The sequence below is a fragment of the Macaca mulatta genome, chromosome 7 (assembly GCF_049350105.2).
Source record: "Macaca mulatta isolate MMU2019108-1 chromosome 7, T2T-MMU8v2.0, whole genome shotgun sequence".
Lineage (NCBI taxonomy): Eukaryota > Metazoa > Chordata > Mammalia > Primates > Cercopithecidae > Macaca > Macaca mulatta.
The window spans coordinates 166,170,921-166,184,650 of record NC_133412.1 but is presented as its reverse complement, the minus strand read 5'-3'; the positions used below and the strand labels follow the sequence as shown (position 1 = coordinate 166,184,650).

The following is a 13,730-nucleotide window of genomic DNA, read 5'->3' as shown; positions in this document are numbered from 1 at the left end:
GCCTGGGATCATCACCCTCCCCGGCTTGCTTGTGTTTGAACTGCAAAGGCCAAGGACGTCAGCCCCAGAACTGCCACCTGGACAGGTGAAGTGACTGGCCGAGGCCAACCAGCCAGTCCAGCAGAGCCTGGCTCGAACCCAACCTCCTCCTCCTCCTGGCCTGCAAGGTGCGCCCTCCAGTGTGGGCATGTGCTCCTCCTGCTTGAGTGCATTTTTGTCCCTGTGGGTTGCTTTGGCTGTTGAAGGATGCAGCTGTCTCCGCTGGGCAGTGAGCTTCTTAAAGCCAGGACTTGTCGCAGCCATGCTCAGGCCTACCAGGCCCAGAGCAGCCATGCACAAATGTTTGACGAGTGACTGAATGATGGGCCCTGATCTTCAGCCAGCACACAGAGGTCCTGACTGAGTAATCCTCACAGTCCCCATGTTTCAGTGTTCTGAGCATCATCTCTGCCTGTGACTTGGGTGAGTCATTTCACCTTCTCTGCCTCCGTTTCCTCATTCACAAAACTGGGACTAAGAGCAGCCTGTGCACTAGTGAAGCGTTACATACACGAGATCTTCAGACGCCCCACATTCCTAACAATAAGTGGTTGTGCCAAGCGGGCCCTGCAGCTCAGAGGCTCGAGTCTGACGCCTGTGGCCTGCGACAGGCACTAGGCTGGGCTGTCAGGGCCTCCACCCAGCACCACAGGTGATCGGACGGCAGGGACCATCAAGGAGGGGTGACCTGGGCTCAGGAGCAGAGCCCGTGTCCCCACCTGGCCCTGCCTGTGCATGGCCCAGTTCAGATGTGACTGGGGATGGGAAGAGGCAGGAACCCAGACGCCCTCGGCAAGTGTGCTTTAATCCCTACAAACACTCTGAGGCAGGCCAGCATTCCTATTTTACAGGTGAGGAAACTGAGGCTCAGAGTTAACAAAGTCATTTGCTCAAGATCCCACAGCCAGGAAGTGGCCCAGAAAGGAGTCCCCTAGGCAGACTGAACCTCCCTTCGTCCCTTTGCCCAAATCCAGTGCATACCACTCCACTCTACGTTGAGAGGGGAAAAAATTCAGAGGGAAGGGCCCAGAACAGATTTATTTTTCTTTAGATAAATCTCATACAGATTATGTTACAGTCAGGAGTTCTCAGCTTTCACCAAAAGGTCAGAAGTTATTGCAGTTGTGTCCAATGGATAGGATGGAGGAAGGGAAACTTCTAGAAAGCTGCCTGTGTTCAGAGAAGGAGTCGTCAATGTTTAAAGTTGTGAGGCTGCCCTGCAGAGGACGTTCCAGGGCAGGGAGGAGTCAAGAGTAGGAGACAAGGTGCGTGGGGGGGGCGACAGAGTGGCCTGGGCTTGGGCAGGCTGGAGGCTGCCTCCCTACCGGAAGCAGCATCCGGGCTGTCTGGCCAGGACTTGCCAAGGGGACAGCAGAGCCAGGACCACAAGGTGTCCTGGGGCCAGCCCTGCCAGCCGATGTCTCAGCCCCGCCGCAGTGCCTGCAGCTGGTGGGCCACTTTCTCCAGCTCCGCCTCGATGGCCGACAGGCTCTCCAGCTCCTGGTCCTAGGAGAGACATTGGAGGTCACTCAGGCCAGCCTGGCCAGTGGCATGGAAGGCACAGTAAGTCAGAAAGGCACTGGGTTAGCTGTGTGGCCTTGGACAGGTGGCTTCGTCTCTCTGAGCCTCAGGGGCCTCATCGGTCATGGAGACAGTGATACGAGCCTGCTGCTCTCAGGATTATTATGGACAAGAAGGTGGCTAATGTCGGGGACCCTGTTCCCACACTGCGCTTGGTGGCCTCTTATCCAGGCGCCACTTCCTCTCAAATGGTTCTGGACAAGTGGGAGTCTGTTCTTTCAGGGCACATGGAAAAGAAAGCTTACAGTGTCCCGAAGAGCCCCCTTCCCTCGGCCTGGCCCATGGGTGCCAGGACCTAGGGTGAGGCCAGCCCGGGGCTTCCAGGTCTGTCTTCTGCAGCCTTCCCACCTGGGGGGAATGGGGGGCCTGAGGCAGGGCTGCATGCTGGGGGAGCTACCCCACGTCGGCCTGCCTAGGGCTGGGCTTTGATCCCTGGTCCTGATTGTGAGAGGATCCCAAGCTCTGGCTGCTCAAGTTCAGGGAAGCAGGACCCCTCCTCTGAGCCCTGTTCTATGCCCCAGTCTCCAGAAGTTTCCAGGCCTCAGAACTTGGACACCCACAGAGCATACCCTCAAGACTCAGAGCAGGAGCGCAGGGAAGGCTGCCTCCCTTGACCTGGGAGGGGTCATTTTCCCGGGGTCACTGCCAGATTTGAGGCTGCCGAGGGCATCCTGGCCCATGGACCCCAACATTGATCATTGCAGGCCATGAGAATAGAACCTGCAGCCGCTTCGTCTTGGAGCAGGCCCTGGGGCAGGTATTCTGTGAGGCTGGGGTTTCTATGAAGACCCTTGGGCTGTGTCGAGGAGGCCCCGACCCCATCCTGTCCACATGCCTCAGGGGTCCCATTTCTCTGCCCTGTTGTCTGGAGCTCCCTTTGCTTGTGGAGAAAGGAAACTGGTGGCACCTCTGGGCCCCCATTCTCTCCAGCTTTGTCCTCAGTCCCTCACCCTGGGCTCCCAGGCACAGGGGCAGATGCCCTCTCCTGCTCCAGCTGCCAACGTGGAGCCTTCTTCCTCTCAGACTGCCAGGCCCAGAGAGGGGGTCGGGGACCCAAAGAAGGGGCCGCACCCTCTTCTAAGTGAGCAGAGAAGAGCCTTGGGGTCGGGGCCATGGACGGGTGTCAGCTTTCCCACAGAGCCCTGGTTCCCACCTGGACACTAAGGCTTGAACCAGGTATCCCAGCCGCCTACCTGCCAGGGACGCCAACTCCCACCCTGCTCCTGTGGGCTGTGTCCCCACGCCCCATTCATCTTCTCCAGGGTCGCTGGTTTTCAAAGCCCTTGTGTGTTCCACTCATGGTAATGAGGTGGGCAGGGGAGACTCTTTACCCCTACTTCATAAATGGGGAACCCAAGAGGCTCAGAGGAGGGGAGTGACCCACCGAGTCCACGCAGCCAGGAGGAGGCAGAGCCCAGGTCTTCCGGCTCACATCGTGTGGCTCCCACCTGATCCCCACAGGCAAGAGGTCCCCGGCCCTACCCCTGCCCTGCCCCGTTACCCTCATGGGCCAGATGCAGGGCCTGAGCCTGGGAGGAGGCTGTGCCTGGGTTGCCTGGGGGCCAGGAAGAGACACGGCCAGACCCACCACATGGTTTTTCCAGGGCACAACCTGTAAGGCTCCCTACCGCCTTCGGGACAAAGTCCCCACTCGGTACCTCCCCTGTTGCCACAGGCTGATCTGAGCTCCTCCCACCTCCCAGCCAGCTTTGCTGGATGCCCCCTGGGAGCCAAGGCATTCTCCTGCCCTGAGAGCCCCCGGTCTGAGCATCTCTCCATCCCCAGACTCCAGGGGGGCCGTGTCCCCTCAGTGGGGTAGGAGCAGTGTGTCTGGGTGTGGCTGCCCCTGCTGGACCCACTCTCCGCGGCCCAGCACCGAGCTGGCTCCCGCCCCATACCAACCTCTGGTCTGCGGTTGGCACTGCCTTCCTCCTCTTTCTTCTCCTCAGGGTAGCCTCGAACCTGGAGGGGCAGGCCCGCCTCAACGCTGTCCTCCTGGGAGGATGGCCTCCAGCCTTGTCGCAGCTGTGGCCCAGGGCCCCTGAAGCCGTAGGCCCGGGCCCGGAAGGAGAGCTTCATGGAACGGTCCGGGTTGTCCTCCTCCTCCTCCTGCCCCTCCAGCCGCTTCTCAGCCGTCAGTTCCTTGGCCAGCTGGTCCATCTTGCTCCAGCGTTTGGAGTCCTCCCACTCCTTGGAGAGCCGCTCCTCTTCCTGCTCCAGCTCCCCGCTCTTCCCACCCCGGAAGAGGCCTTGCGGGGCCCCCGCCATCTCCTCCTCCTCTTTCTGCTGGGAGTACTCCTGCTCTCCCTTCCCTTCGGGGACCTGAGCCTCCTCAGCCCCAGGCTTCCCAGCTCCATCCACAGCCAGAGCCTCTGACCGACCTGGAGCAGCTGGTGGGCAAGAGCAGGAGAATGGGTGGGGGACCACCATTTTCCCAGTCTCTGCCACTCCCCGGGGGCCTCTGCTGTGGCCACTTTTAGGGCCACAGACCTTGGCTCGTAGGGCCCAACCCAGCCTCTCCACAGTGATGACACTTAGCGGGAAAAACCTTCTTGATACCAGGCTTTGCAAGACCCTCTCAGCTCAGAGTGGTGGGTTAGCTGGAGCCTGCCTCTTCCCCTCATCCTCACCCCAGAAGCCCGACAGCTGGAGAGTGAGGAAAGACCCGCAGCGGGAGCCAGGGCCTCTCCTAAACCCTAGTTGAAGCTGACACTGTTCCCAGATCAGCCTGTGCCCTCCTGCCATGGTCTCTGTTCCCAAAGCCAGCCCTTCCATCACCCACCCCTAGCTTCCAGGGTTGGTGGGGGCAGGCTATGTGGAATAGTAGGAAATGCATGGTTTTGGAGTCAGAGAAATCTGGGGTAGAACCTCAGCTTTTACTACAAATTAGCTGTGTGACCTTGGGCAAGTTACTTAACCTCTCTGAACCTCATTTGTCCAAGTGGGAAATGGAGCTAATACCTACATTTGAGGGTTGTTATGAAGGTGGAATGAGGTTATGGAGAAGGCTCCCCTCCCACCCATCCCCGTCTCCCAGATGTGTTGGTTGAGGTCTCCACCATCATACGTACTTTCGCCTTTCCGGATCTCCTTGTAGCCAAAGCTTGGGTGGGGCTTCAGCGCTGCAGTGGGGCTTTCTTCCTCAGGGACAGCCTCCTCTCCAGCCTCGGCCTCCTCCTCCTCCTCCTCCTCTTCTCTCTTTGCCTGCCACCCTGGCTCTGCACTCAGGCCCTTCTCTCTGTCCACCAGACCCTGAGAGAGGCCCTCACTGTCCCCCTCGGCCTGTGGGGCTGTGTATTTCTGGCTGGGGAGGCTGGCTGGAGGGTGGGTGTTGGTGGCCTCCTCCTCCTCCTCCTCCTCTTCCTCCCCGGGGGCCTGATTGTTCCCCTCAGTCTTGGACTCCTGCCTGGGCTCCGGGAGGGCCTGGGGCCTGGCTCCGTCTGTGGCTTCACCACTTTTCTCTGCCTCCTTGGAATCCTCTCTTTTCTCCATAGCATTGTTGGAGGACGGCTCTTCCATCGCCTCTGCAGACACAGCACAGCCAAGTCAGGCCCTGAGGACCGGACCACGTGTGGGGCCTCCCCACAGGCTAATTTCAGATCGTACTCATTATGTTTCTTGGCTTCCAGCGAGCCCAGCCCAGACAACGATTAGGGTTACCCCTCTGTCCATGTCCAGGCTTGATCTGAGCACAGCTGGATTTGTTTCTTTCTTTTTAATCTTTTAAAACAGGTTATTATTCAAAGAACAAAAAACAAAAATCCAGACCTTAAGAATTAATCCAGGAGATAAAGCCTGAACTGAAAATTAATATGTCAGCTGTGTGTTCTTGGGCAAGTTGCTTAACCTCTCTGTGTAAGAGGCACCATGTCTGCAACTTCATTCTCCCCTCCATGTGGGGCTTCTCTGTCTTCAGCGTCCTGTGAAAGGGCTCAATTCTGCAAAATTTTAGGGTTTCATTAAAAGGTATTTTATTGTGGCTGCCTTAAAGACAGCCTTTGAATAAGTAAAAATTCCTCCCGTCATTAGAATAATGACCACTGAACAAAGTACTGTCAAGTACATTCCACCATCTGAGCTTCACCAGGACTCTGGTGAAAGGTGCTCCCATGGCTATTTCACAGAAACCCAAAATGATCTGCAGAAAGGTAAGATGACCTGTCCATCTCACGCATTTTGCAGGCAGCAGAGCTGAGCCTGGAACCCAAGCCTCCAAATGCCAAGTTCGGGATCTCTTTGCACTGACACATGGCTGCCTGCCTCATTAAAACTTCAGCCAGTGTGAGGGCACCTGGGCCTCACTTGAGGGCTTTCCCTCTCAGCCCCAGACGGGAGACACCGGGATACAGCTCCTGAACACCGGCCTTACCGGCCCATCTTCTACATGGAGAGCAGAGGCCCCACGGGGCCGGTTTGTGGCTCTCCCCAGGCAGGGAGGATGGCTCAGAGTGTCACTCTGACCTAAGCCATGACCTCTTGGACTCCTAGAAGCTCTTTGGTTTCAAGAAAGATGATATGGGTTCATTTCACATTTCACACCTACTCTGTCTGTGGTCCTCCTGCATCCTGGCTATTCTGAGGCCCCACCGCTTCCCAGGAGGACACGCACTGGGGGCGGGGCTCTGCTACAGTGGCCACTGAGTAGACCCAGAGTTGAAGTTGTCCACCTGCCATGCCAGAGACCTCCTGCCCTAGAGTGTCAGCCCCTGTTCTGGGCAGACGGGACCCAGCGAGGGCTTTGGTGTGACGCAGGCCCAGATTGAAACCCCTGGTCATGCCACTCACCTTGGGCAAGGGACTTAGTCTGGGCAGCACTTTCCCCACTTGTAGCGAGAGGGAAATAAGGGATTATGGGTGGGGCTCCCAACTCATCGGACCCCTGGGTCCATCATAGCCACTGTTCCCATTGCCACCCTCCCTTCCCCACCTCTGGCCAGACTGGCTGGGACTGACCTTCCAACTCGGCCTGGCTGCTCTGGTTCTCAAGAACCTCCGAGAGTTCATCTTCAAAACCGCTGTGTTTCTTCTGCTGATGTGCCCTCTCCTTGGCGCCTGGTATGAGAAAGAGAGGGAAAAGTCCCATTGGTTCCAGCCCTGGCATATTCATCTATAAGAGTGAAGGCCTCCATTTCCCCATCTGTAAACTGGGTACATCATGTTCAGGGCCTGCCCAATGAGACACTGATGGGGCGGTGAAGGCTTGGCCTCCCTCCTGTCTCTCGGCTGGGCCCTCAGGCAGCCACCCTGCCTCGCCAGATTCAGCTTCTCCCCGGGAGGCCAGAGCAAGCGTGCTGTGGCCTCACACAGCCAGAAAGGCTCAGATGGAGCAAGGGGCCCAGGGGCAGGAGTTGGGGGTGGGGAACCCCTCAGGGCCTGGCCGGTAGCTCTAGGAACCCTGCAGCAGGCAGTAATGGTGGCAGCTCTTGATTCAGGTAAGCCCTGCTACCCTTGGACGCTGTGAGTCCAGGCCCCAGGAGAAGGCCAAGCCCTGTGCCCACATCTGAGCCCAGGGTTGGCGCCTGCTGCCGTGACCCAGAGACCCCTCTCCCCCCACCGCTGCTGCCTCCTCTGACTGTCCCCACACCTGTGCCTGATTCCTGATGTTGGCCCCTCAGCTAGCCCAGCTCTGCGGTTGGTCCTCATTTCTTCCCCAACAATGGGCTTTCCGGGGCAGCTGTGGGCCAGGGACCACGCCCAGCCCTGGCCTCAGGCAACATGGGTTCCAGTTCCCTTCTGGCTATTTCCTAGCTCCTTGGGCAACTTGGGCTCTCCAAGAGTTGGGTGCTTATCTAGAAAACAGGGTTGCTGTGTGGTAAATGCTAAGACAGAGGCACACAGAAGATGTTACTGGAGCCCAAGAGGGAGTGGATGGATAGATGGATGGACAGAAATACATCCAGGACTCTGTTAATGGAAAACAGTCATATATACGTATATTGGATGCTGCTTACACTGGATACACATGTGTATGTGAATACAGATGTTTCAGGACACATTCTCCTATAATAGTCTCTGTTGACAATCTAATTATTTAAATGTAATCAGTTAGTCATTCAATATTTAAAGTTATCATATTGTAATAAAATATTTAATGCTTAATTAAAAAAAAAAAAACACTAGTCCAAGGTCACTGATGCTGACATAACCATCCAGGTAGTAATAGTCCCAGCTGCCCCCAGCACACCCTGCCCCCTCCAACAACAATAGGAGATGGGTGCTTGCCACCCAGGCTGGCTCGTGAGTGGGAGGAAGAACAGTGTGTTAGCTTGGAAAAGGCCATAGGAATCCTATTGCTGAGGCTGTGTTTACACGCCTCCTCCCCAAAGCCCTCTCTGTTCTCACACATGGCCTGGTCTGCCCCAGAGGCCTCAGAGTGGGGCCCATCCTGGAGCCAGAGCAGCCTTCATACTCCCACCCTACCCCAGACACAAGCCCAGCCCTGAAAAACACTCTTGCTTCGTTGGGAAGCAGATGCTGGATTCATGCTATAATGCCCTGTTCTCAGGGAGAGACACACCACCACCAGTGGTCCTGCCCCGGTGGAAATTGCCACTTCCCACAGGGAGTCAGCTGGGGCTGGTGCAGGGCCAAACTCAGGCTTCCTGGTTTGCGAGGGTAGGGCTGTGCTTTGCATCAAGCCTGGAAGGAGCTGGGGGGCTGGGCACAGAGGCTATCTGTGGGATGATGACAGCTTCACCCTCCACCCCAGTATCCTGTCCAGGCTTGGCTTGAATATCATCATCAGTGATGAACAGCTCACTACTTCATAAAGTTACTTCCTAAAATGACTGAACTGCAGAGGCCATGGGTTTTAGGGAAGCTGCATTTGGCATGTCTCTATTCACTGTGTGACCTTGGACAAGTCACTCAACCTCTCTGGGCCTTGATTTCTTTAACAATATCAATAACAGATTGAGCCAGGTGGCACGGCGGATCCTGCTTTTCCGCTTTATAATTGAAAGGAAATGACAGTCCCAGAGAGGAACTTGCTGAACCTTCCACCACATTTTCTGACTCTCAGTTACTGGAATTTACCCAGAGTCATGTGCAGTGGCTGGAAAATACCTTGGAGAGCGAGGTCTTGGAGCTCCTTCAGTAAATTCTGATGTCTCAGAATGGAAAGGATCCGTTCATCTGCAATGGAAGAAGAATCGTCATGGGTGGTTTCCAGAGAACGGCTGAGAAAGAGATTACCATCAATATTTTCAGCTGAGCACAAGGAATTTACTCTGGAAACTCAAAACCAGGGTGGCGGCAGCAAGACTGGATCTTGAGATAACACTTTTGAAACTACCTCCTTTCCAAGGTGTGTGTCAGTTTCCTACTACATCAGAGAAGTCAGCCACTGCCCCAGCACCCAGACCTTAGCCAAGGGGTGGCAGCCCCTGAGGATGAGTGGGGGTCTCTTTAAACACAATAGGTTCCCATCTCCATGCCTGCGCTCACACTGTCTACCACACCTGGACAACCTTGTCTTCATTTTTCCGCCTGTCGGTTTCCAATGTTTCTTTTAAAGCCCAACCCAAATGCTGCTGGCTCTATCCAGCAGTTAGTAAAAACTTGACTGGTTGCCTGGAAAGATTTTGTCCTTCTCATGTCCACCCATAACATTCCTTTATTCATCACACATCTAGAGGGTGTCTTCAGGAGCCAGAGGCTGTTCTAGGCACTGGGATACAGCACACAAAATCTTTGTCCATAGGGAGCTCACAGTCTGGGGGCTTGGTGTTCCAGCCCTGGTTTCATTTTGCCTGGAGTTCTAGTTAATTATGTTCATATGCATCCCCTCTGCCAGTCTGTAAGCACCTGGGCTACAACCCCTCCAACTGTCTATACACCTCAGACCCCAGTGCAGTGCCTGGACATGATGGGCACTCAGTCAGTGACTGTTGAGTTAAATCATTAATTCCACCAAAAGCCACACACCCATCTCCTAGCCTCCCAGCCCAGCAGGCAGCAGCCCTCACCCCTAGCTTCCAGTTCATACCTCCTCGGAGTGTCTCGAAACACTCCTGGCTGACAGGCATGGGGCTGGGCTTGGAAAGTGTGTCGGAGATGACCTCAACGATGCATTTCATCACCTGGGAACAGAGTGCGGGGGCAGGTTGGGGTTGGTTTGATCATGGGGCTCAGTCCCTGGAGGCTCTAAGGTGAATTTCTAGTGAGGACAGAGGGTATTTGCTTTTGTCTTTGGGAGTCCATGATCCCTGGCTCAGGTACACAGCTCTGCTTTCTTAGCCAGACAGTGATAGCAATGATAATAGAAAACCCTTATACAGTGCTTACCACGTGTCAGGCACTCCAACCACGTGGCCAGCAGGTTCCCCTCTAAGGTGGATCATGGTGAGAAAGGGGTGTAGGGAATGGTACCTGGTACCTTCTCATCCCCAAGTGCTATTTCTCTAAACATGAGAAAGCTGCTTGTGGGCACTAAAAGGATGTCTTACAAAAGTGCTCTGATCGTGAAGATGTCCAAAGGTCAGTTCCTCCAGGAAGTCCTTCTGGACTGCCCAGAGGAGACAAAGACCTTCCCTGTCTCTACCCTGTTTGGAAATAGGATGTAGGTTACTGTCTGCCAACACCCATGGTGTTGTCACATGCGAGGAGTCACAGCTTCATATTCTCACTCCATGTTCACCATGGGATGGGTGAATCTCCTGGCGGCACGTGAGCAAACATTGACTACACCTGGGACCACGTCCCAGGTCGACCACAGCCACGCCTCTGAAAGTCCTATCCTGTGCCCGCAAAGGTGCTGTGGATAATTAGGCCCCTGATAAATGAGTGATCTTTGATGATGGTGCCCACTGTAATGTGGTATCCTAGTTGTGTGATCTTGGACAAGTGACTTAACCTCTCTGAGCCTCAGTGTCCTCATTTGTAAAACAGGAATGAGAATACCTTCCCAACTGCTCTCCCAGGGTAATGAGGTACAGATGGAAAAACACTCTCTCGAGCATGGAGTGTCAGCACGCCCAGGGAGGGGTTCACAACTCCAGCCCTGCTTCCACAGCCGAGAGCTGAGTAGAGAGCAGGAGGTGTCAGACAGGCATCAGGCAACACCGGCGGGGAGTGAGCGGGTGGGAGGCTGTGTCTACGGGATGCCAAGGCAACCGGTCCAAGGATCCAAGATGGCAAACTGGCAAGTGCTCTATAATGTGTGTAGTCACAACAACATTATATGGAACCTTCAGGTCTTAACCAGCTGTTCTGGTGCCCCTGACCACAGACTGCTGGGTATAATATGGTGACCAGAGTGTCTCCCATGAGGGATCTGGCAAGGAGAGCCCAGCAGCCTGTACCCTGTATCTCCCTGCAACCCTGGACCTTGCACCGGGAATATCAGATAACCACCTGTTCGTGAGGGCATTTTCTGGGAGGCAGGAATTGGGTAAAGGGTCTGGAGAGGGATGGGGAGATCAGCAAGGCAGCTGTAGGAATAACAGTGCCTATTTACTAAGGACCTACTATGTGCTAGGCAATTCACATCCGTGATTCCTACTCTTTACACTTCCCCTCAAGGAAAAGGAGAAAAAGGCAGAGCTCAGAGAAATTAAGGAATTTTCCCAAGGTCACACAGCTAGAATGAGTGGTAGAGGTTTAAGTTCTGTCTTATCTGCAACTAAAACCTAGGAAATATAATTGAACAGAGGTTGGAATCCCTTGGACGGTTTCGATTTTAACTGTGGTGTCTACTGGAAGAAAATAGTTTCTGGGAAGGTGGGGAGTAGAAATTTCTCTGACCCTCAAGTGAAGATTTGGCTGAGCACTAAAGCCTGGAAAAAACAGCCCCAGCTCAGCCATGAATGAATTCCAAGTACACACCCAGCGTGGCGTGTCTCTTGCTGCTAGAGAAACCCCTACCAGTGTCTCCTAAGGCCCTTTCCTGGGTGACCTCCATGACTAGCCCCTATGGCGGGACCGTGGGTGCAGGAGCCATGATCAAAATGTTTTCATTGTGTTCCTTCGGGAGAGCCAGGGCTGGAGAGCCTGCTGGGTGTGGGTAGTTGCTGGCAGAGCCTTTCAGGGGGAAAGAAAGAGTAAAGGGGGAGGCGAGAGCCAGGCAGGCAAAGGCCATTTTTACAGGTCTGTGGACAACCACAACTAGAAAGAAGCCACCCCCACCAGCCCCTGGTGGGCCTACTGGATTCAGAGTGTTCAAGACAGCCTGAGGTCAGGCACCTTGGCCCAGTAGGTAAGATGCAGGCCTCTTCTGCTGCACATGCAGCTCAGAGGAAGCTGGGGAAGTCCCCACAGCAGGACAGCAGGGAAAGCAAGCGATCTTTGATATCTTCTTTTGCAAGCTGTCCCCACAGGCTCAGCAGCCGCAGTGCTGGCTCTTGGCTTTATGCCAAACTTACTCCTGCAGCTGCCCAAGAACTGGCTGTGAAGTGTCCACTGGAGCCTCCTACCCCTCATCCCCAGCACCCCTTCTTACCTCGGTGTCCCCTTTATTCCTAGGGCTGTTCACAGGGAGGGCAGTGACTGGGAAGAAGAAGAGAGTGCTGGGGTCACTCCTCTGCTCCAAGTGGAGCCCAGTCCTTCCTGACTGGGCTCACTGGGGCCGGTCCACCCAATGCCACCCCTCAAAACTGCCCCCACCAAAAAGAGAGGCTGGGGCTGATTTTGTTTCCTTTGCCTGGTTGCTGCCCACAGTGGGGTGGTCCCCAGAGGCTGCACGGAGAGGTCCTCCCCCTCCCCCTTGGGAAACTCCTGCTCTGGAGCTGGTGTGCTCTGGAGCAGGGAGCGCTATCAAAACAAGGCCAAGGGCTGCACAGTGGGACTGGGGTGGGAGACAGACGAGGGGAAGGGAGAGACCCCAGAGGCGGAGGGGAAGAGATGGAGGAGGGGGATTGTGAGGGATGATATGGAGAAGTAGAAGTCAAGGCCAGAAAGGCGGGGAGAGTGAGATGAAAGGGGAAGAGGGATGGAGGGGTGCGAGCAGCCATCCTCCCACCTCCCCCCAATGACCTTGGTCGGCCACCGCGCAACCGGCACTGGCCCTGATGTAGCCGAGGCGCCAAGCCCAGACAAGGGGTGGGCACAAGGGGGCCTTTCCCCGCGGGGTTGGGAGTCAGGCCCAAGTGTCCTGTGGGTCCCGGGCAGAGGCCACACTGCAGGGTCGGGCGGGAGGCGGCGGCGCTGTCCGCGGTGCTGAAAACTCGCCGCGCCCGAAGGGAGATGTGGAGGGGCGCTGGGCGCCGCGCGGTGCCCGGACCTCAAGGTGGGCAGAGGAGCCCGGGACCCTCTCCCGCGAGCCCCTCGCTCTCGCTCACCTTGCCCGGCGCAGAGCAGAAGCGCCAGGACAGCGGCGGAGCGCATGGCGGACCCGGGCGCCGAGCAGCTGGCGGTGTGGGGCCGGGCACCTAAGCACCGGGCGAGGGGCGGCTGGACCGGCGGCCGGGGTCTGGCTGCGGTGGCACCGGCGCGGGGCTGGGGGCGCAGCGCCTTGGCGTGCTTCCGTCTGTCGGTCGATCCTCCCGCAAGCTCCCTGCACGGGGCTCGAGTACTGCAGTGGGAAGAGCAGCAGCAGCAGCAGCGCCCGCGCGCCCCGCTTATATACCCCGACCCCGGAAATGACGTCAGCGGTGCCGCCCCCTGCCCCTTTCCCCACCCCCTGGGGGTCCTGTCCCCGCTCGCCCCACCTCTAACCTCATGCCTCGCTACCTCTGGCCTCCGCCGCTCGGAGCTGGTGGGTCTTGGCCGCGAAGCGGGTATCTGGTTTCTAAGAGGTGGCATGGGAGACAGGGGGGCTGTGGCTCATTCTCCACCCCTCGACGGTTCCACCGATTTGCCGTGTGTCCCTGCGCAAGTCACTCCGATCTCTGGACCTTACCTTCCTCCATGTGTACTGAGGTCCCTGGCAGCCCTGGCACCCCGTGCTATTTTTCCGAAGTGCCTCCTGCCCGGGGTGTGCTCCCCCTGGTCTCACAGGCTGCAGGCACGCCCATCACTCATGGCTCCCTCCAATATCTAGGAGGCTCTAGAGGGGCCTCTGATCCCCTGTCTGAGTGAGGCTTCTCTGTCTCTGGCAAGCTAGTTTTGTGCCTTCACACTTTGTTGTTGAATGTGTATTTATTTGAATAATGTTTAGTCATCATTACTTCCAC

General features: G+C 56.3%; 1 protein-coding gene across 1 annotated transcript; it reads right to left on the bottom strand.

Moving 5' to 3' along the window:
- Positions 1 to 1,050: 1,050 nt before the first annotated feature.
- Positions 1,051 to 13,204, bottom strand: CHGA (chromogranin A). Its single transcript, NM_001278450.1, is given in 8 exon segments — positions 1,051 to 1,545; positions 3,523 to 4,010; positions 4,692 to 5,144; positions 6,574 to 6,672; positions 8,686 to 8,754; positions 9,608 to 9,701; positions 12,059 to 12,105; positions 12,897 to 13,204. Coding segments are annotated over 8 exon segments (1,380 nt in total). The 5' UTR covers positions 12,943 to 13,204; the 3' UTR covers positions 1,051 to 1,461.
- Between the last annotated feature and the right edge of the window lie 526 nt (positions 13,205 to 13,730).